A 24,927-nucleotide genomic window follows, 5' to 3' on the forward strand; every position below is an offset into this window, starting at 1 on the left:
CTTAATATATTTAAAGAAATCCTTACTATTAATTTTTACATTTTTAGCCAACCATTCTCATATAGTTTTTGATTTCCTAATTTTTCCATTCGACCAACTCTTTTGATCTTCTATGATCCTTCTAATCTCCCATTATTGCAGTCAGTTGAAACTTCTTATATTTAAATGCTTTTCTTTAATTTCTTCCTTTATACCGTTTGTGAGTAACCTGGTTTTTTTACTTGCAGCCACCATTTCCTTTCTATAAGGAGCATGCCAATCTTGAGTCTTTAAAAATTTGTTTTCAAAATTTCCCACATTTTTTAGTATTCCAATTGATTCAGTTGCTGAATTTACAGCAGTTAATTCTTGTTTCATCCTTTCAGAATTTGCTTTTTTGAAAATTTGAACTAAAATCTTGTTATTCCTTATCTTTATATGCAGTAAAACATCAAATATATTTGAGCAATGATTACTTATAACCAAATTTTCCTCAATTTGTTAACATAGATTAAAAAAAAAGTATGTCATATCAGTCAAGTTGAACCTTCCAAGTGTTTTCTATCATGAAAATTTCCAACATTTGCTTAATATAGAATATCACTTAAGTTAACATGCTGATCTTATTCATATGTGTTAAATTCTGTATTAAACTATAGTTACAAATATTCAACACAAATAAACGTCTTTTCCAAATTAATTTTTTAAATTTATAACAGATATTTTTATTTACTGTAAGGTTATACATATATAAATTTGTGTGAAATTACTATAACTTGTTTAGAAAAAAAAACTGCTGACATGCAAATAAATTTGTCCATCTCTACATATGCTCTATATGCAGCAAAACATGAAATATAATTGAGCAATGATCACTTGTAACCAGATTTTCTCATTGAAAACTGATTGAACTGACTGAACTCATTGAACTGATCCCACAAATCCAACCAGCCAACCGAGTTGTCCATATGTATTAACTAAGTCTAGCATTCAGCCCTAGTGCCCTACTTATAATGTCATCCCCACAATTAAGTCTTGGCAGTGTCCCTTCCATGATTAAGTTCCATAATAGTACATTACCTCCACTCATGTGTATAGCTATTTTCATTCAGTGCTACCCTCTATGTCACAAGCCATGAACTCCCATGTACCCCACAATCAACGTGGTTCAACTGTGTCTCACATGTAAATCATCATGCGACAATCCTCCACTAATAGGAGTGTGACACACTCTCCTGACACAAGTAACTCCCTCTATTCGATTCTACGTAACTATCACTTCTCGTTAGGCACTGATTGAGTGCAGACGTTTCTCAATTGCACTTTTTCATGTATTTTTTTCTTCTTTTTTTTTCTGCAAAGTAGTGATTTACTTGATTTCTTCATTCGTTACAGTTAGTTTTCTGTAGTAGTTTGCCACAATAACTTACCTTTGTTTATTGTTTGTTTTTTTCATTTTTCCTCCTCCTAACTATGCCATGCCTCTCCTATGGCATCTACTTGGTCTAACTCTGCCTTTTTGGATATACTTTCTCAGGTGTGTTCCATTTTCTCATTTTCACTGATTTCATATGATACAGTCTGTGTCTATCTGAGGCTGTACAGACCCTTCTATCACAGAGGTCTCTGAAACCTGTCAGGTAGCCTTCTCCAGGTTTTTACTCCAGGCTTTTTGTTGTCCCCACAACAAATCAGGGGGACTGGTGTCCTGTTTTCCATATGTCCTCCCTCAACCAATTTCTGGATCTTCCCTGATCTACCATAGAGTCCTTTATCACACTCAGGTGGGCTTTTTTCTCTAGGATAGTGGATGACCATGTTAGGCTTCTCAAATGCCTATCTCAATTTCCCTATTTCTACTCAGTTCAGATGCTATCTTTGGTTTTTCCACTACGGGGTTGTGTGTCAGTTTCACACCTAGCCATTCCAGCCTGATTCAGCATTGTATGTATTTTATCGGGTGATCAAGGTCTTTGCCTGATGTTTGTATGTTTGAGGGTTGCATTTACACCACTACATTGATGACTGGCTCCTGTTAGCTTATTTTGAACTGGAATGTTCTCAACATACACATATGCTGCTGATAGACGCAGTTCATGTTGGTTGAATTCTCAAGTTGGAGAAGTCTTTCTTTTTGCATAACCATTATTTTATCCACTTGGGTGAATTTTTCAACATCTACCTCATTCAGGCTCAACCTTCTCCACTTTATCTCCATTTGATGGAGCTTTCAGTCCTCCATGCACTTACTGCTCCCTCTGTTTCTGCATGTGAGGTTCTGTCACTTTTGGAGACTTGGGCTTCTCTGAAAGCCCTTATTCCTTTGGGTTGGGCACATATGCATTTTCTTCAGTGGACTCTGCACGGCCAATGGACTTTTGCTCGGGATCCCTTGGACTCCCAAATTACTCCTTCTCCTTCCCTTACAGACAATCTGCATTGGTGGTTCAACAAGGACAACACAATGACAGGAGTACTGCTTCCTCCACCTCATCTGTATTTGCATCTGCTCACAGATGCTTTTATCCATCGTTGGGGAGTGTGGGTAAATCATCAGAAGGCCTCTGGACAATAGTCTCAGATCAAAATGTCTTACCATATCTGCATATAGGAGCTTCTACCAGTACAACATGGTTTGGTTTATTTTCTTCCTATGGTACAGAATCGACACATCATGCTCCATTCCAACATTTCCACCATTGTGACATATATCAGTCATTTAGGGGACACTTGTTTCTGTTCCCTTTGTGGTTGAACATTATATCTCCGAAATTGGGCCCACACATTGTGGATAATTCTCCTTGCGTGTCATGTTCAGGGTGCTTTTCACCTTGTGACATATTGTTTTTCAAGACCCAACCAGGTATTGCCCCTCAGGTTTTCAGGTGGCTATGCAATCTCTGGGATACTCCTCATCTGGATGCTTTTACCCCTTTATTCAAACACCAAGTTACCTCTTTTTTGTCTCTGGTTCCTCATACTCAGGCCCCGACAGTGGATGTTCTCAGGACTGGACCAACCCGGTTCCTTTTGTGTTCCTTCCAGTTTCATAGACCTCCTAGTTGTGTGGTTCTTCCAGATTGTAATGTCAGTATTGTTCTTCACTGTCTTTCACTCCCTCCATTTGAACTTTGTCGTCTTGTTCCAGTTCCTCATCCTTAGGCTCTGGCAGTGGATGTTCTCAGTCAGGACTGAACCAGCCGGTACCTTTCAGACTAATTCTTACTCTTTTTAGTCTGTGGGCATTGTCAGTCTGATATATTTGTCATCAACATTCATTCCACATATGTTCTACTTTATCCAGATTAATCTTTCCTACACAAAACTTGGGCAGCTCGTGAGGGACATTCTTCCTTTTTCCCAAGTTCACTTCCACCCCTTTCCCACTCTTAATCCCGGTCTGATCCGGATGTAATTCTATGTCCAGTACATGCTCTTTGTTCTTACATTTCTTGCACGACCTCCTTTACTGGTTTCCATTCCCACCTTTTCATTCCCTGACACCATTCATCTGTACATGACCTTTCTCCCTCTACCCTTCCCAATTGGGTTCATCAACTTATTCAATTGGTCTATTCCTATCTCTCTCTTTCTTCCCAAATTCTGTTCCACATACAGTCCATTGCACCCTAGCCACTCTACTACACTTTAGAGCACATCTATTTTAGCTTTCCCCACACTCCTATCTGTAGATGGTTCTTTTCCAGTCTTTCTTCTGTGGGAATGAGATTGTGGTATGCTATGGTTCAGATTCCAACCCACCCAGTTTTCTCTCTCTTTTTGGTTGTGCTTCTTCCACTTTCCGCCAATGTATGCGATACTTCTTTCCACACTGGTCGCAGAGTATACCTGGTACTGAAGTGGTGCAGTCTTCTATGTATGTTCCTATCCCAATGGGGATCACACTTGAGATGATTTTGAAGAGTACTTCTTTCTATCTATCCCTTGCACCAGTCCCTCTGCCTATTCAGTGTGAGATTCTAGCTATATTGGAAGTTATTATTTTCTTATACTGAAACTATATTTCTGATAGGTACTTACCTTCCCTCACACTTACCACCCTTCCTCCCCACTGGAAACTGGTGCTTTCTTTTCTGCCTAATCTCAAAGTGATAGTTTGGTAGAATCGAATAGAGGGAGCCACATGTGTTAGAAGGTGGAGGTGGAGGGTTGTTGCATGATGAGTTACATGTGAGATGCAGTTCAACCTAATTGATCATGGGGTGTGTGAGAGTTCAGGGCTTATGGCATGCAAATAAAAATTTGCATATAGAGGGCAGCACTTAACAAGAACAACTATATATATATATATATATAAATATAGGAAAATAATAACTTCTGGTCCTTTTCTTTAAATGCCTTTATTAACCACCTTGTACTTATCAGTTAGCTGAATATAGTATTTTTGGAATTAAAGATTTAGAAAAATAAAACTGTAAGTATAAAATATAACTTAGGGGAGAATGAGATATGTGATATTTGAATTTCTGCTATTGTTGTGATTTAAAATAATATTTTATAGAGAACCATATGCTTAATACTGATGCTAAACCTTGAGTATGGCCCTTTTGTTTGAATACCTTTATCAGTGCCTTGTTCTTAGCAGTTAGTATCTCTGATAAACCCTCCATTATATCATTAGCCCTTGTGTGCACAACAAAGACTTCATCACTGCTAGCACCCTTTACTATATCCTCCACACCTGCCCCTGGATAGCATAATCTAATTCTTTTTTCATTATTTATCTCAAAGACTATCCTATCCATGTGCCATACTAAAGAATCACCTATAACAATAACTTTGAAGAGTTTTTCATTCCATTCCTATTTCTCCCTTTTCTTTACATTCCTTCCCCTAGTTACTCATCTGCACAAGATATAGGCTGAAATCTGTTACTTAATAGAACATGTTCATTATAATCAAATCTGCTACTACTAGCTCTATTAGTACTGTTTCAGACTTCCTGAAAGTCATTATTAGTAACTATATCCTTTGCATGCAAAAGCTTAAGTTCCTCTTTAAATCCCACTGCTATTACCTTTGCCCTATTTAAGATAGCTTCCAATTTCTCCTTCAACCTATAAACTCTTCATACAAATGGTATATCTTTACTACTAGTTCCTTAAATATGTTTCCTTCCCCTCTACTTAATATAAAAATATAAAAGTTTCAAACTTTCTTTACATATTGTGTATGTAGTCTTAATATAGAATGTCTTTCAAGGGAGCCACTAAGTTCCTCTTACCCTGGTTACATATTGGACTGAATCATTCAACTAGGGAGTCACATGCCCTTTCTCTTGGACAAGATTTGTGTAAAATGGAGCACATTATATCAAAATAGACAATAATCTTTTTCACTGGCTGGTCAGGTGATACCTCAAGGATACAACATCCCATATTACTGTGGGAATGAGAGTGACCATCATTCACATTGATAACACCTGCATCTTTAGAAGAATTTCATAGTTATTTTATGTATATAATGTCATATATTCTCACTCTGAGACACGATATAGATTACTAAAACTAGCAGATTAATTTGGTTAGATTTATGTGACTTAAATTCGTGGTTTAATTTGAAAGTTTTCCATTAAAGGCACTCATGATATACACTCGTTTTTAAGCTATGATATTTATTTATTTGAAACACAGATAATTTCACTGTGTTCAAGTTGTGTGCAGTCTGTTTCTTCTCTTAAAACTCTGTCAAGGTCAAAAATTAACTCTATAATACATGTTGGTATAGATTAATTAAAATAAAATAAACCTGTATTTAAATTAAAAAGTAAGTAGAGAAACAATATGTTTAAACAACTAAAGGTGAAACTGAATTTTGCCTAAAGTAGCACAGTCATGATCAGAAAGTATTAGGGAACTCAAAAATTGAATACAACACTTCACAGGCAAGCCTTTGTATTTCCAAATCAGAAACAGGAGACATTCGTTCATGGGCAACTTTTGGCTTTACAAGTCAGAAGTGAATCTGTTTGAAAACTCTAACATTGCAGTCAAAAAATTGGATCACAATAATCTGGAAGTATCTGCTCCATATGACAATCATAGGGTAGTCCCATATGCAAAAGGTAAAGTAGGACACAACTATCTCATAAGATAGTAGATAGTTTCCATGATGAGACACTCCCATAGAAAGTAACACATAAGGCTGAACTGGCACACGATCTCAACTGGATTTAGTATGTTCACAATTGGTATCGTTGTAATTTATTTTAATGATTTATGGGGAACCATACAGTACTGATACTAAACTTTGTTGGTTCCATCCCTTTCTTGCAATTGTCTTCCTTATATTTTGAGATAAATGGATCTGATGACTTTATCCAGAACGTTAGATACTTGGGATACACTGTTTCAGTTAAGATTCAGTTAAAGCAACTTTTAATTAGAAATGCATTACAAATATATATTCTTACTTAGTGTAAAAAGCTGCAACAAGCAGCTGTAGATATAGAGATCTTTGTTGGCTATTTCACCAGTAAATTCAAATGCCGAAGAAGGAAAATTCCATATCAACACTTATGCAATTTATCAGCCTGTCATTTTGTACTTTGAGCAACAATGAAAGTTTTAATGGTTGGAAGAGAATACAAATAGGTGGATCACAGCATTTATGTAACATTAAGTTATCTGAAAATTTAACTATTAAATATAAAAGCCTTTCATTAGTTTTAATGTTTACCAACACCTTATGAGATGCTGGTATTTTTTATTCATGGAACTACTAAATAAAAAGTTACCCATATTTGTAGAAATTATTACTTTCATACTTAAAAATAAATTAATGTAATAATTAATACAGCAAAACAATTAAATCAAAATTTTGAATTAACCTTAGTGTGAAAGAAATTCACTTGGAAAAATGTTTAAATAAATCTTTTTATTTGAAGTTTTTTAGACTATTCACCCAAATAGGTATTTTCATAATGACTTAAATGCTGATTTCAACAGTTGACTTTTGAAAATACTGTTATACTTGGCCATATTTCCTCTGAAAGCATGAAAGAAATTTCATAATTTTAAGTTATTAGAACTGATTCATACATTTGTGAATAAGAATAATTAGATAAAAAGATATATTGGGAAGTTATTGAGTGTGTGTGTGTGTGTGTTTATATATACACATTGAATTTTTTTATTTTTTGTTAACCCCATGAGATGTATTGTTAGATAAAGGTTTATATTCAAATGTTTTCAGTGATATTACTTATAATATTAAATACTTTAATGAAATTATATTGTATACAAAAATTAAAAATTTTGGCTGTAGCATTTATAATGAATGATGTTATAAGCACTTACATTCATTAATTTATTATATATATATTATTTTGAGTAAGTGAATATCAAACAAGCAGTCCACAGGTTTTCTAACTGCTGTGATGTAAATGATTTAATATTTAATTTTCCATTCTACTAACATTTTCTTTACTAATGTTTTAGAGCATGACTCTTCTGTTCAGCATCCAACTGTCACAAAAGGAGGAACAACTTTCCATGTAGATTTATCTTTCCCTACTAATCCTGTATATTCTTATAAAATAAAACAATCTCCCTTCTCTCCTTCTTCCCCTATCCCAACCACCTCCTGCCATGTTGAGCAGGAATTATCGCCTGCTGCTGACTACCCTGTGTACCTTGTTCCAGAAATGCGAGTATTTGTTGGTATTTCATCTAAAAAATCATCTGATATGAACAAATATACATTTGAAGATAAAAAACATGTTACAAGAATGGAAGAAAACATTTCTTCAGAATCTGCATACGAGTTTGATCCCAAAAATACAAATAAGCAATTTACCAAAATATGTTCTTCACCTTTCCATAACATATACACTGAAGCCCAAAGAATTGATTACACTTGTGAAGATAGTGTTTCAAAAAGATGTGACACTGATGTCTTCACTGGAAATGAGGAATATGTTTCGTCAAAAGTGGCACAAGAAGAGTCTTTAAATATGCATTTACCTGAAAGCTCAAAGGCCCCTGAAAAAGATATTTCATATCAGGAAACTCTTAATGTATATGAAAACACAGCCTTTGCCGGGGTTGATGTTATTGATAAATCTGCAGTAGAAGAAGAAAACTTTGAAAGAGGTACTAGTTCCTATGAAATTTTAAGGGAAACTAATAAAGAATTACCAACACTCAACCCAGCTACAAATGCTGTAGGAGCAATGAAAGTTGACCAAGAAATATATTCTCACTTTTTAGAACAGTCCCTTCATTTACCAATAAATGAGGGCCTACTGTTTTCTAAAGTTACCCCAGAAACTACAACATATGTTGAACATCACATCAAGTCACAAATATTTAGTGAAGAACTTGACCAGTCAATAGAAGAAAATACTCCTGAAAAAAAAGATATCTTAGAAGGAAAAAACATAAAACCAACAAAAGTAGAAAGAGTTGACATAGTTACTAAGCAAATTCGTTCTGCAATCTTAGCTCATGAGCTTTCTGAGGACACAGAAAATGACTTACCAGAAGAAAAAGATATTCCCTATGACCAAAGAAAAGAAAAAAAATTATCTCATGAATTATATGATGACACAGAAAGTGACATACCAGAAGAAAAAGCCTTTCCTTTTGACCAGGGAAAAGATAAAATCTCTGAAAGATATAAAGCTGAAGGTTATGAAGATAAAATTGAGAGAGAAGATAAAGTTGCTTTGAACGAAGCCATTAATATTTTAAAACCTGATTCTGAAACATCATTAAATTACAAAGGAAAAACTGAAGAACTGGAAAAGGAATTTGCTAAAGAAATAATTGGCTTTTCAAGAACATCAGATGAGGAACAAGAAACACAGTGTAGTTCTGTGGAATATGCCATGTTGGAGACTCCAATACAACAAAATTCAGAACAGATCTATGAAAAAGTGAAAGAGCTCAGAGAAAAGCAAATAATAATAGAACACAATGAAAAAAAAACTTTAGAAGAAAGCATAAGTGAGAATGAACAAATATGGCAGGATGATAAATTAAAAAAGAAATTCAGTGAAGATTATGTTAGTGAAGGAATTTCTCCTTCTATAAAAGAAGAAGCAGTCGTAGCTGCTAAGCGCATTATTGAAGATATCAAAACAGAGGTGAATCTCTGTCAGTCATTAGAACATTCTCTTTCTGAGATCTCTGATGAAGATCTTACGGAAAATCTAGAAGAATATATTCCAATTCAGCAAGTAGAAGGAAGAGATAAATCAGAAGAAAAAAAAGTCTCATTTTCTGAGGATATGCCTGAAATACTTCAAAATACAATTTCAGAAAATGAGCAGTCCTATAGAGAAAATGAGGAAGAAACTGTTAAGATAAAGGAAGAACTGATATTAGGCAGTAAAACAAATGATGATGGTTATAATGATATTCATTTTGCAGAAACAACTTGTCATGAACAACAAATAAGTGAACATCATAAAAAATTAACAGCTAATGCTAACAGTGAAACTAAAGAAGAAAGTGTGCATATTTCTGGAGAACATAAGGACAAATCATTCCCAGTTTTATCAACAGATACTGCAAGCATAAAAATTAATGAAATTCTAATACAGAAAGACAATATAGAAGATCATACATCTTTATCTGTGGTAAATGAAGAAACAAAAGATGATCAAATTCTAGTCTCATACAATGAGCAAGTATGTTTTACTGAATCAAATTTTTCAGAAAAAGCTGTTATTAATATGTGTAAAAAAAAATATTTACTCAATGACATGTGTGAAAGCAAGAGAAATACAGATTCCTATGATATTGATATGACCTTTAGTGATGAAACACAAGCAGCTGAAAAAGAAACTGAAACCACTGAATGCCTTGGGGATTTTCTTCCTGAAACTTTACAACAAATTCACGAAACCTCTGATAGTGCTGAAAAAGAAACAATTAAGTTATCAGGATCATCAGTGATTACCACACAGAGTTTTGTCAAAGATATCCCGCATCAAAAAGCAACAATCATTCATAAGATCTCAAAGGATATTCACAAATATTGTGAAGAAGTTATTACAAGTGATAAAAAACAAAAGTTTCAATGTTCAGATGAAAGTAGTGATCTTCAGGAAGATACATTAACAAAAGGTCAAACATGTTTTGAAATTACTGTTAAATCTGATGAAGAAAAGACAAGCGAATCTGATAAATCAGAGAAATTAAGTTCTGGTTGTGGTGTACAAGTAGCTTCATCTGATCCTTCAAGTGCATCAAGAAAAGAAAAGCATCTGGACAAAAACTGTGAGACTTATTCGAGCTCTGGTGAAACTGAAAGTCATTATTACACATTTGACATGTCTGATAGTGGAAAGACAACTCAGAGTACACCAGCGACAAGTCGACCTTGTTCTTCAGAATTTGATGTAAATATTTATGTTGTACCCATATCTTCAGAGTATGAGACTTGTGCCACTTCACAAGAAGTTTCTGCCTCATATGCTACAGCTTATACCTCACAAGAAACATCTTTTGCCACTGCTCATTCATCTCGTAGTCAAAGCTCCCTTGAATCTACTCACTCAGTAGATTCTGAAAGTTCAGGACATTTAGCCAGTGTGGAAATGTCCTCGGAGGCAAGTGAAACTCTTGTTCCATCAGCACAAGAGCTAGAACAAGAATTTCAAAGAGGTACAGAAACACCAACTTTAGAAGATGAAGAAATGATCAGTGCATTCACTCCCATGGAACCCTATGACTCAGAAATACCTGAGACAATAATTCGAAGAGGTGTGGAGACTCCTTTTCTAAAAGAATGGAAGCAGTCATGTGATTCCTCATATTCTAATATGTTTGGTGACAAGTCACAAATTTCTGAAATGGAAGAAGTCCCATCAAGTCCTTTTGAAATCATTACTGAAGAAGAGTTAGCAGATTATCCAGTAGATTATTTAGCACTTGTCTTGCAGACTGATCAGTTTCACAATAACAAAGAAGGAATTACCTGCTCCACTCAAGCTGCAAAAAGCAAATTTAAAGAACATTTCCAAGAAGAAGAAGTAACAAAAACAAGGGAAACTAACTTAGAAAGTAGCGGCTCTGAGCTATCTGCAACTTTTGTGATGGAAAGTGATACAATTCAAAATACTACAACTAAATATGATGAGAAAACTTCAACCTTTAGTAGTAATATTACAGATGAATGTTATTGCTCAGAAAAAAGTGCATGGAAAGCTAAAATATGTAAACATGAATCAGAGGTTGCTGCATCAGTGGAGATCTTACTGCCCATTTGAGTTGTGAGCAAGAAGCAGAAAGTTCTGCCACTCTTAGTGAGCAAACATGGTTTTCTTCAAGTGCTCAAACTGCCATTCAGGCTTCAGAACAGCAAACTAGGCCTTTTGCTGAAAATGATTTTAGCCAAGACCAACAAGTAAGTTGTACAGTACTACGTAATTTCACTGAAAAACAGTCTTCAACATTTGATTCTTGTGATGAAGTATTTGAACAACAACCAGACATTTCTCCCCATTCAGAAGGAACATTGTTTTATCCTAAAGGTACTGGTCCTGTTGAAGTGAGTTATATTCCAGAATATGATGCTATAGGTGAAGAGACAATACAACCAGAAAGTACTGTGAGGCCCTCTTTTACAGAAGAAATCTCAACAATACCACTAGTAACAGATGAAAGCATCATCAGTGACATGCAAGAACCATCAGTAAAAACAAGCACCACTGTCACAACAAGCAATATGCTTCTTTCTGCTGGAGATGGAGTGCATGTAGCTTCTTCACAAACTTTCCAACCACAAACTAAAACAGCTTATGTAGTAACTCAGGAATTACAACAGAAAACATTACCTTTAGAACACACAGTCTCAGAGTCTGAATCTTCTAAGAGAGATGTACATTATATTCAAGAAATTCAGACATCTCAGGAGATCCAAAAATTGCAAGAATTTCAAGAACAAGAGTATGTTCCAGAGTCTGAAGTATGTGAGGAAGAAGAAACGAGAGTAAAACTACACAAATTTCAATATGATAATCAGCTTGAAATAAACAATAGAAATAAAAAGCTAGATTCGGAATTCTCAGAAGCATTGTATCTGTCAGATAAAGAAGATGACATATTAGAAGATCACATAGACTCAGAAATAAAGACTGTTCTTAATGGTTTATCACAATTTGAGCAAAAAATAGACTTGGAAAAGATGGAACTCCTAGTGTCACCTGAACCGCTTGACTCTGCATCTTTGGGAGAAGATATTAGATACCTCCCAGAGAGTGACCAAAATTCAATATATCTTCAGCAAAACATCACATCAAATGTTCCTACTACACAGAATGATAGCATTGGATATACTTCTGTTTTCTCAACCTCAAACTTTTCAGTTATTGAAAGCAAGGCAGAATCAACCCTTACAAATCAACAACAAATCATGCCTTGTGAGAGCTGTTTCAGTCAATTTCAAACAAGCTCTTGCACCAGTGAACCATTTGAAATGATAGATGAAAAAGATACCTCTATTATTAAACCTAAGAAAAATTTTTATGGTACAATTACTGAAAAGGATATTAAAACAGTTTCTTCTATAGAGAAACCCTTCTTTAATGAAATACACCAAGGAGAAACTATGGAAATAGCTCAGAAAGCTTATGGACAGCAGTCAGTAATAGAATTGAGTAAAAGCATTGATGATGAATTCTCGATTCAGGGTGACCAAAGTGATGAATCAATTTCATCTTTACAAGAGTTTGAGAAACTGGAGTTAGCTATTTCAAAACAGCAAAAACCTTGTCCAGAATCCATTGATTCACTACTTTGTAAAACAATTCTAAATTCAATAGAAGTAAATGACATCCCCAGTTTTCAAACTGAATGTGAACAACCAGAAAAAGAATGTGCAGAGGCTGAGTATTCAATTGTCAAAGAAGGCTCTTTAAAGTTTTCAGATGATGGATTTGACAGTCAAGAGAGAGTAGAATATGCAGATTCAAGTGATTCAGAGGAATATGAAAAAAGAATAAGTGATATTGCTAACATCATTTGGCAAGCTCAGACAAATATAGAACAAGTTTATTCTGATCATGACCAATCACTTTCAGAACCTTCTGGTTTTGATTTCAGGATGCTTCATTATAATAAGACAGGGTCAAGTGCAAGTACTGAAAGTAGCCTTATGGAGAGAACACCATCTCGAAAAGGTGATAATGATGCTGATTCTTTAGATGGAAATGAGCGATATAATGGGCAGTTAGCCTTCAAAGTTGGCACAACAGGAATAATGAAACAAGCTCTTGCACATGAAAAAGTAGCTCATTCAGTTGTTTTACCTCATGACATTGTAGATGGGATAACTGTAAATAATAACTCAGCTGAAAAATGTATTTCCCATCTACAGACTTTACCCTATACTTCAAGTCATTGTGATTCAGATTCCTTTAAAGAAATTGAGGCAGATCTGGAAAAAGTAAAACTTGGTAATGATCATAAACCTTATATTTTCATAGGTCAAGGAAATGAAAAACATGTAGATCTAGATGAAGATAAAGATTCTTTGAATGATGAATCTGATTATTCCATACAAGAAGATTCACTTCATGAAAAAATGGATGTTCATGCTGAAGAAGATTCCTTACATGATGATAATTCTGCAGATGTGGACTCATTAGCTGAAGAAAATGCTGATAAAGACTCACTGCTAGAAGAAAAAGATGTGGACCAAGACTCTCTCCATGAAGAAATGGAACTACCAGATGATTATGAAGATATTTTGATAGATACTAATAAAAGTTCCAAAGAAATAGACAATAAAATTTCTTGGTCTCAGAAACATCCATCTGAAGAGGAGTATGACAAAGACTCTTTGAAAGATGAGTTTATCATTGGACAAGACATAAACTCAAATGGTAAAGATATTCAGGGTATTAGAGACTGTATGATATCAAGTACGGATTCCCTTGAACCTAGCAACTACTATGCTACTCATGCCAATTACGAGTGTAAAACTAAATCAGCAATGTCTTCTTCAAATGTGAATAAGTTTCTTTTTTCAGGAGAGGAATCAACAATGTTAAATAGAAGTGATAGTTCAGTGCCAGAAGTGGCTCTTTCTTACTTAGTAGGAAACATACCTGGAATCACAAAGACTTGTCAACTTTCAAATAAAGAGCAGGTAGAAATTTTTCACAAAGAAGACCAATTCCAAATAGTCTCTCAGAGCTTGTCACAACCCGTTCAGTTAATTAGTTGCTTTAGTGAAGAAAATGATGAGCATTGCATGGATCTTGACACACCACAAACACTTAAAACAAATGCTGATTTTTTCAGTACTGGCAAACTGTTAGAAACCAAAGAAGAAATTGAAACTGTAGATGAAAAGGGAAATTCATTAGTAATTTGTGGTGTTAAAAGAAATCTTCAGTATGAGCCACAGAAAATTAGCATAGAACAAGAAGATAATGTTGAAGAAAGGTTCAAAAGTTTCCTAAAAAAACAAACTCTTAAAGTAGAGGAAGAAAACAAAAGAATTGAAGAGAATCAGATAGTGGATGAAAAAGAAAATGTAATGATTACAAGGATAAGGAAAACACATTTGAAATCTAAGCCTCAAATTCATAAAAAGATTTGTGAAAGCTCAAATGCTGAAGAGAAGACTAAAGAGTTTTTCGAAAATTTTGACTCATTGCAGCATGCTACTGAAGATGAAAATTACAGTGAAAAAATTGATGAAGAAGGAAATGTGGTATGTGCAACACAGAAATTTGTAAAACCAGATATTCATACAATTACTTTATCAGATCTAGATGCTCATAAACAAATGGAAGATTTCACAAAAACATGGAGTGAAAGCCATGATGATGAACTGATGACAAAAATTTCACATGGTGAGAGACTTCAGATTCATACACGTGTTATAGCTCATGATTCATCTGGTGATGATGTTTGCTCAACAGAAATGGAATCCTACCCAACCCAACCTTCACAGTCAACCCCTACTTTATCTAACATTCAATCCACCTTCCCTCTTTACAATGTGCTTGAACTTGGTGACTCATCTTTCCAGTATGTTCAGGAATGGACATCAGGTACTAATTAACTGAATTTTAACTCCTCATTAAGTCTTTAATTCTATTTTCTTATAGTGTATGAAATTATAAAAAACAAGCAAATGCTTGAATAATATAACATTATATTTGTAATATTAATTAACTTAGGAGAACGATAACTTCCTATCTTGTAAAACTCATACTTTATTATACTGAGGACTAGTTGCACTTATCCAGAACGATGTTCAAGATCCCATGCTGCTTTTAAAAGTACTTAATCCATCTTTGATCATGTTTAGTGTGATGGCCTGGATTATGTACTTTGCCTGACACCACAATTTCTACAAAAGACAATGAGTGTTATCTTTTAAAACCTCATTTAAGCAGTTCAGAAGCACAAAAATTCATTGAAGATGCTTCTGAATGCTATTGTTCATGTAGATTTACCAAGGGGGTTTCCTCTGATTCCAGTTTATTCAGCTGTCTTTCTCATGAAAACAGCTGTTATTTCAAGGTGTGGCTGATGATTGTGAATTTTTGCACTAACACATGAAAATCACTCTTATGAAGGGAAATTAATCCTCTTTATTGACAAAAGTTTTATGTATGGACAGTCTGCTGTTGAAATGAGTAAATGACAAGGATGTATGTTGTCACCACTTACCTGTTTGAACAGCAAGTTCTTTATATGAAACAAAGTTTTGCCAGTGAGTTATTACCATCTAGCTATGTCTTTTAAATGGCTCACTGTATTTCTTAGACGTTTTCTTATCAGAACTTATTGAAAAATCTTATTACTTTCTGTATTAGTCCAGAAAAATATCAATTCATTGGTTTAATCTCTAAAATATGCTATTAAGAAGGCTATAAATTGATACTATACAATGACTAAGCAAAAAGCTAATACTTCTTTTGACTTTTTTGAAAATTCAAGTATCCCATAGATACAAAACATTATTACATAAACGTTTTCAAAAGGTGGACATATTTTCAGTGGATGTGCACTACTGGACTCTTAATTCACATACCAAATTTCAGGGAAATCCATTAAGAAATACCTGAGATATAACATCTCCAATTTTGATTGAGTTTCTTCCTTTTTTTTTTCTTCTTCACACCAAAAGTACGTAAACTTTATTTGATAGAAAAACATACTTAAGTTTCATGGATTTTTTTTTCAAATTTTATAGACTAATAGACCTTTTCAAACTACAATTAGGTGTCTCATTTGGTGTAAATATATGTCACATATGCAAAGATATTCAACAAAAATTGCTCTTTTGTGCACAAGCCCCCCAGTGGCACAGCGGTATATCTGCAAACTTACAATGCTAGAAACTGGGTTTCGATACCCATGGTGGGAAGATCACAGATAGCCCATTGTGTAGCTTTGTGCTTAATTCCAAACAAACAATATGTGCACACTTACGCAAAAAAAGTCATGTGAGCTATCGATCTAACATTTTACTACAGCTTCACCTATGAGGAAAAGTGGACTGTTTTTAGTTTTTGTCATTTGAATTAAAGACGGATGATTTAGAATAGCAAAACTATAAGGTGAAAGGACGTGCAAATACATAAGTATTGGTTAGGCAAAGAAAACTATATTAGCAGTTTCTAGCTCAAGTTTTCAAAGGAATCATATGTATGGATGGTTGTTATTGATTATTCATTGCCAGCTTATCAACACAAATTTACTAAATGTTATGAAATTATCTTAATTAAAGAGCGTTTAGCATCACGTGAAGCTTAAGCAATTATCATAAATAATGATGCTTGATACGAGTGTACCGATTGCATGGGGATGATGATTTAAATTCCATGGCATTACTATAAAGGAAGCTATTAACTCTGTTTTAGAGATGAAAAACTACCACCATATATTTTATAGAATCTGATTGGTTCTGTAAAGTAAAGGTCTGTTCCGAATAATAGGGTTGTGATCTTAAAGCTAATGTAGCTTACTGTCGAGTGTCGCTTTCTTACTTGCTGCGGTTTGTTGGTGTATATTGACAAAATGTCGTGTTATTTAATCAAAAACACCTTAGGTGTGAAAACAAAGGTGTGGCCAAAAAAAGGATAGACCATGGTACTTAAAGAAATGAAATCAGAATTGGTGGCCAAACTGGTAGCTACACTTATAGAATTTTTTTCACACCTAAGCTATTTTTGATTAGATAAAACTAAAGGACACTGGCTACCCTGTTTCTCATTTCTATTCCTTTCTCTTGTTTGTAGAAATTATCTCCAAATATGAATAAAACTGTTTACAAAATAAAGTTTATCATAGTATGAATTATAATATTCAGATTGACATTTGCCAAGTTAATGATTTCTCCTGGTGATACTGTTACTACCCTTCAATCAGGGTAACAATATCTAAAGTAAACAAAATCAAGTTCTTGATCAAACTAGAAATTTGGATTTCTTGTATTTCTTTTAATTGCTTGTAGTTGTAACATATGAGTAGATATGCACACAAGCAGGCACTACTTTTAACGTTTTCAGAAATTTTGGGCTATTAATTATTTAGCTTGTTATCTAGCAATTTTCAAATATTTTTAAAACTCATAACATAAATTTTAATTAACTTGAAATTTTGTTAATAGAAATAGTTCTTAATAAGTGAAAACTAAGACTCGATGGGATTCAAGCCCATAACCTTATTATCTGGCATATGCCTTTCTTAAGTTTTCTAAAATCAAAAAAAGTAAAAAACATGCATTTTTTTTTTCAACCATAAAATGGAAATAAATGAATTTTGAGCTTTTTAAACAACCTTAAAGACATAGCAGCTTAGTTGGTTAAAATATCTGCCTTCTTATCAGAGTGGCTAGTTTGAATCCTTCTTGGACTTATTATTTCAAAAATAGTTCTATTTTCAATGTGCCATTGTTCAAATGGAGTGAACCAGAGGTATTGCTAGGCAGTGGCACGTGGTGTCTTTGCCCCGATTCTATTTGACAGTGCACTGAGTTCCCAGTTGGTGTCTTGAAAAATCAGAATAGAAAACAATGATCAATATCATACTGAAACACCAAACATTTCTGTGCCTATGGGCCCAAACCCTGAAACTTTTAAGTACCTAGTGATGTATCTGGAGGGAACTTATCCATTGCAGTAAAACTACAAAGAACTTATGTTTTTTTTAAACAAACTACAGTAGTTATTGTTGCTGCAGTAGCATTTACAAAATAACTTAATAAATACTATAGCTTGCTTTCATCTACTACTGTATTTACTTGAAAACTGTAGTAAAACTGCAGAGTTGTCAGTTATATTTGCACTACTACATTATTGTTGCAACAATCATTGCAGTTAGTAAAGCATCAACTCTTGTTGTTTCTAAATCATAAATTTCTGCAATCTTATTTAAAGTTATACATTACTGCAGTTTCACAAAGCTAACTGCACTTGAGAATTAATCACTCTCAAAAATCACTCATGTATTCCATTTCAGTTAATCTTGTAAACAATTGTGCATCTGACATCAAGTCTATTGATAGTTTTATATATATTATTAAAATTTTTTTCTCTATCTTTATTTCTTTTATGTTTATTTTTAACTCATTTTTTGCTTTCTGAAAGGAATGCATTCTAATATATTATGATACTTACATTGTAGATAAATATCTAAATTCTATGTGCCCCCCCCCCTGTGGCACAGCAGTATGTCTGCGGACTTACAATGCTAGAAATCGGGTTTTGATACCTGTGGTGGGCAGAACACAGATAGCCCATTGTGTAGCTTTGTGTTTAACTTCAAACAAACAAAAGTTATGTAGCAGTAGAACATTTGAAATCCAATTATTGATGGTGTTTATGGTAATTATTTATTTGATAGAATTTATTTGAACATTCATCTTCAAGCCAAAGAGTTCTGGTTTGAAAATCACTTCAAATATAATGATATAAAGTTTAACAGCTATCAATGAAAAATTCTGAAACTAGGAGACGTTTTTTTTCTTTGTGTATTTTAAATTTAAGAATTTATAATATTCAAGGTTTACTTTTACAGAAGGAGAACAAGAAAGGCAACAAGATATTAAACATGACAGTAGTGGTGGTCTCTGGACTGCACAAAGCACCACAGGGACCAGGTAAGCATTTTAATGTTAATGGAATGAAATGTTTTTCTAAAACACAAACTAACATAATAAAGAGTGAATCATAATTTGTACAACATTTTGCATCATGAAAACAGGAAAGTACATAAAGGATGAAAATGTCTTGGAATTAAACACTGTTATACACTATTTGACCACCAGAGGGTTGTTAAAGTGTAAGGAGTTTAGATGCATACATTTCCTCAGTACTCACAGTGGAAGGATACATGATAAGCATAGCAGAGTTCATACTTATAGAGCACACTGAGCTAATTTGCTGTGTGGCAAAAATGGATGTAACAGTGCTGTTACAACTACTGCTTTTGCTAACCCAGTAAAAATCCTTACAATAGCACAATTTCAGCTACTGGTATTCAGATAAGTGAAATAATTCCTTGTTACTGGACGTTATTGAATAACCAAGAATAATCTTCTGATAGCCAATTATTACATCAGAGAGTAAATTCGATGACAAGGAACCCACTTTGAGACTAATAATGGCTGGAGACGGCTTGAATGGGTAATGAAGAAAAACTTTAATATAAGTTTTTCTTCATTACCCATTCAAGCTGTCTCCAGCCATTATTATACATCAGAGAGTACTTCTGTCATTGACATTTTTTCCTTTGCATTATTATCTAAATGCTTCGACTCTGTTGTATATGCAGGATTCTTATAGGAACTTGAAGACATTTTTAAAAGGACTTAAACCTGAAACATGTTTAATAAATATTTTGTATTTTAAATAAAAGTCCAGAAGTATAGCTTTTCAATGTACCTCTGGACTTTTATGTTGAATAAATTCCCATGTTGTTTGTACAATGAAACCATTTGGTGATGCTAGGCTTAAATGACTGTCAGACTCATTTAAAGGAATTATAACCAACCTGTTAGGGAGTCAGTATTGTAATTGAAACTTTGCATGCATTGTTAGTTACACTTATAAGATCATTAATAGAGTATGTCAATGACAGCTTGTCTCTCTTTTGTCTTCTGTTTTTTTGTTAGAAGTTAATTTTTCAACTATTAAAACTATCAGTTTGATAGACTGTAAAAGTCCAGAGAGATATGTCCCTAAACATGCAATATGCTACATAATAGCTCTCATTGACAACAGAAAAAATAATAAAATGATGAGATTTTCAATAAAACTTTTTTGAAAATTGATTTTTCATGTTTAAGATTTTGCTCTTGATGTTTTGTATAATTACATGTAAGTGTGTCCTAGTCTGAAAGTATTACATGTAGTTAATCTTACAGGTATAAATGTAGGTATGTGTAAAACCTAATTTAGCAAAGAGTGGACTGTTTTGATTTGTTTTCCAATGATATTAGGTTTAGGCTTATTTTGCTATTATTGTAATATTTATTCATTGATTTTATGTTTTTGTAATTTTGACTAACACTGTTTTTTTTCCTATACATGAAGCAGTTTAGACCTATACACATGCTACATAACCTTTATTTATCTGGGCAGTTTTAGATAGTGGTCATAAAAAATAAATGTATCAGTCTAGAATTAAATTCTTAAGTCTTGGATGTAGTTGATGCAATTTTTATATATGCATTTGTATTTATTTTTATGTATTCATTTAAAAAGGGTGATGGTGTCTACTTTTCCAGTTAATTCAACCACACTTGGTTTCTATTTGTGCTGTATTTTATGATATAAAATTTGTGAGTTTCTATTTAATGACTATCCAAGGATTGTAGTTTTGAGTTGCATAAACTGAGCTGGGTTATCTGTAAGGAATGTTATCCAGAGGGACTTTGTATGATGTTAATGTGTGGTTTGTCAATATAACTCGGCTGATAAAAGATAATATAGCTTAATACTGCAGTTTCCAAAAGCTTTTATTTTCAGTATTTTCTTACTGCAACTATATCTGTCCTCATGTATTTAGTTAGTCTTTATATACTCATAATGCCTGTTCTTATGTATTCAGTTAATCTTTATGTATTGATATGGGAGTGACATGCAGCCTTAAATTTTAATACTTGGGGTCAGCTATTTTGTTTAAATGTATGTGTGTGTATATATACATATATACACCCATAAATACATCAATATGAAACTGTAATGAGTTACATTACCAATATATAGTTCTGTTCCAATTTAAAAAACTGTTGGTTTTATGGGTTTTGACACTTTAATATAATGAAATGTCTAATCAGACATTATCAGACACACAGCAGCACTGCCTATGAAGGGATGGCTTGGATTATTCATTGAAATAGTATTTTTTTAATATCTCCTCAATAGGTCATCAGAACTTTACAATACTATACAGTGTTTCCTTTTATAACAATATCTATATAATGACTGAGTCATAAGTTCTGGGAATGCCTGTAAATATCATAGCAAAAAAAGTTTGAATTTCGTGTTCTTCTTTCTTCTGCTTCATTCTTATTGCATTATAACTGACAAACCAAAACAATGGTGTCAGCCTCTTTCACTGAGGTGACATAGTTTCAAACTGAGTATCTGCTTTTATAAGTATTATTAACTAGTAGTACTTTTTAAAAAATCATAATTCTAGTGTAAACGATGTTATCATTACCCCTTGAAGTTAGCTTTCTTACATACATTTGGTGTTCCTTTAAAAAACCTTTAAAGGGTGAAACAGGAATCACCAGCCAATAATAGATAAACAATAAATATTACAGTTGGAACCAAATTGTATTTAGAACTTGGTGAGAAATACAACCTTCCTATGTCTATTGAAAGACTGCATTAAAAAACGATAAATTAAGTAAAGAAAAAACCTCTCAAAAAAGGAAGTAAATATAGAGATGGCTAATATCAATACTTAAAACAAAAAATGAAACAAGAACGTGGTGTAACTGTGCTTATTATGTTGGAAGATGTAAATGCCATCCCTACTATCTTGTTTGCTTTGTTTTTGAAGGATTGATATTAACCATTCCTATTTTACTTGCTTTTTGAGAAGTTTTTTCCTGTACTTGTTAATAATATGTTTACCCCTGACTTTAATGTTTTTTTTAACTTTTCAAATATAATATACTTGTCATACAGTGATATCTGCTGTTGATATTCCTTTCTAACCTTTCAGTCTTTATTTTCATGTTTATGTGATTTTTTCTGCAAATGAGGTTTTTAAATCCTCTTGCTATTTACCTTTTGTATTAGTCATGTTAACTGTGTTTCATGAATTCAATACTTTGTCATCATCATCAACATGTGTTTTTACAGATGTTCGTCCTTGATGAAATATAAGTAAACTTAGAATAATGTCAAATTTTAGGACTTTAAAATCTTTTTATTTCAAAAATTTATTTTAGACAATAACATGTTTTTTCAGGTCTCTAACCACACACATGATCACCACTACAGAAGCTAATTGCCAGCAGTACACTGTGACTGACACTTCTTTACAACATGGTGATAGGGATGAACAGGAATATAATAATTCTACACAGGAGATTCTAAACCAGTTTATGACTGATGATGGCAATCAATAGAATTTGATCCAGTCAAACCATAACTTCTTGTAAATGCTATATTGTTAACTCATCAGTAAATTTCTATCCTCATTCTGTTGAGTGCTTTTTTCTTTTAATTGTTGAATTTAAAATGTTTTATTTGAAGTTGCACTTTTATAAAACCCTTCTGTACAATATAAAACAATTATTGCCTTTGCTAAAATGTGCAATTAGTGTGAATAAAGTAGTAGTCATTGGTACATTAACATTACAGCTTTGCTATGGCATACCAGTATACATGTTATCACTTTTCTCTGTTTGCATCATTAGCTTACTTTGGATAAAAGACTGTAGAAAAAAAAAGAAGAAATAAAAATCATGTATTAAAGCATTTTCTCACATTTCATATTTTGTTTCTTTTAATAGATATTGTAATACTGTTTATCATTCACATGTGTTGTTGTCATTATATTGAAAACATGGTGTTGATAATTTATAAATGAAGCTTCTTTATCCGGTTGTTCTAAAACAAAACTGATAATGGTATTTAAATATCTTTTCACATGCATAGAATTTTTATATTTTGTTGGTCATGGCTACAATAATTAAAAAAATAATAATAATTATTTACTTTGTTTAACTTATTAGAAAAAATAAAATCCCAGGAATTTCAAGTTATTGTTTTTTATGTATGTAAACATTATTCAAAAGAAAGTGTTAATTAGTAATTGTATTGCTTCAAAACATTATTATAAAACTATGTGATATGAAGATATATGAGAATGATGAGAATAAAAACGTAATTCTAATATTTTCATAGGATATTTGTTATTGGTATGATAAGTTTTTTGATCAGATACAGTGTATTGTAAAGTTATATCTTACATAAGGAAATCTGTATCTATTTCTGACTTGTATACTAGTTCTTAATGTAGTTTTAATTATGTAGAAACTGTCAGATTATAAGTAAATTTCTAAAAAAATTAAACTATAAATTTTTCCACAGTTAATAATGATTTTTTTCTAAACATTATTTTGTGCAAACGCTCCATTTACATCTTCCTGTAAGGTATTCAAAATTATACACCTTGAAACTGAGAAAACATTTTGACCCACCTTACCTCTTTCTCTTTTTAATGAATTCCATTGTAAGCTGCTAAAAATATATTTCTGCACCATTATTCATGTTAGGAGCTACTTCTAAAATAATTGTATATATATATCTTTCTTGTAGGATGATAAAAATAAAATTATATGTTACCATTAATATAATAAAATTAGTATTTTTTTTCTTTTTCAGGTGTTAAAAATGATAAAATTAACTATCCATTTCTTGTTGATAGGTTCCCAATAAAGGTAAAATTTTTTAGACTATGAAATAACATTTTATATTCATCAGAGTTTTTGCTCAGTTTATTATTTTATCATCTGGATTCTGTTCTACTCTATCAACTTTTGGAAGATTTATGAAAGTTGTAACCATATCAGCATTATAGATATTTTAACCTACTTAATGGGATCATAACCTATATGACAAATTTCGTTAATAGTTTGGTATATTATTAAATATAAATCTTGCACTAAATCAAAATAAATGTTAACTGCTTTACTACTGAATTTTTACATGAGTCATTTAGACAGATTGAGCAAATGTTAAAGCTGTACAGGACCATCAGACACCAAAAAGTTTGTGAACTCACTGGCTTTCCAGGTTTTTTCAATCACCAGTGAACCAGTTTTCTGATATTCTTTAACTCATTATAATACTTGAGAAAGAATTCAAGTTCTGATAGACAGAAGAATGTGAAAGATATCAACCATTCTCTAGGAACCCTAACTATATCACCGCTGTTAGCTTACGTGGAAACTGAAGATCCATTAATCCCCAAAAGATACAAATGAACATGAACAATTCAATGTGTGGAGGAGAGCGACCATTTTCATAATTGTCTGGCATGGTCTGGCGGTTAGGAAACTTGACTCACAATAATTGGGTCATGAGTTTGAATTTCATCACCGAACATGCTCTCCCTGTCAGCGTTGGAGGCATTATAATATGATGTCAATCACATTTTTCATTGGTAAAGATTAAGGATTATCACTTCTAAGTTAGGGTCAACTATTGCAGATAGACAACGAATAGCTTTGCACAAAATTCCAAAAAGCACTTTCATAATTTGATATAATTTGAACAGACACACTTTAACCTAATAAAAAAAATCTTGATGTTTATTTTCGTTTTTAATGTATGTGTGCATGGGCGTCTGCAAAAATTTTTTCCAGGGAGAGGCAAAGTAGTGTGAAATTCCGAATGGAATAAAAAAATCATATGTACATGCTGAATGAATAAAGAAAGAATTATGTTTCTCATTTGGGGGGGGGGGGGGGGGAGGTGCGAATAAC

At 33.0% G+C, this 24,927-nt stretch overlaps 2 protein-coding genes across 11 annotated transcripts in view; both read left to right on the plus strand.

Moving 5' to 3' along the window:
• LOC106456833 (ankyrin-2-like) overlaps nt 1–11,237 on the plus strand; it is a 171,222-nt gene extending 159,985 nt beyond the window's left edge. For all 10 annotated transcript variants that reach the window (XM_022383585.1, XM_022393917.1, XM_022382520.1 and 7 more), the window contains one exon: nt 7,440–11,237. In XM_022383585.1, coding sequence (XP_022239293.1) covers nt 7,440–11,218 — 3,779 coding nt within the window. In that variant the 3' untranslated portion in view covers nt 11,219–11,237. The remainder of the gene's footprint in view (nt 1–7,439) is intronic.
• Nucleotides 11,134–22,925, plus strand: LOC111085464. The gene is made up of 3 exons (XM_022384384.1): nt 11,134–15,013; nt 18,993–19,074; nt 22,404–22,925. Exons 1-3 carry the CDS (start codon nt 11,629–11,631, stop codon nt 22,561–22,563), a joined length of 3,627 nt encoding a protein of 1,208 aa, XP_022240092.1. The 5' UTR covers nt 11,134–11,628; the 3' UTR covers nt 22,564–22,925.
• Nucleotides 22,926–24,927: the final 2,002 nt, after the last annotated feature.

Source organism: Limulus polyphemus, unplaced genomic scaffold (genome assembly GCF_000517525.1).
Source record: "Limulus polyphemus unplaced genomic scaffold, Limulus_polyphemus-2.1.2 Scaffold0, whole genome shotgun sequence".
Classification (NCBI taxonomy): domain Eukaryota; kingdom Metazoa; phylum Arthropoda; class Merostomata; order Xiphosura; family Limulidae; genus Limulus; species Limulus polyphemus.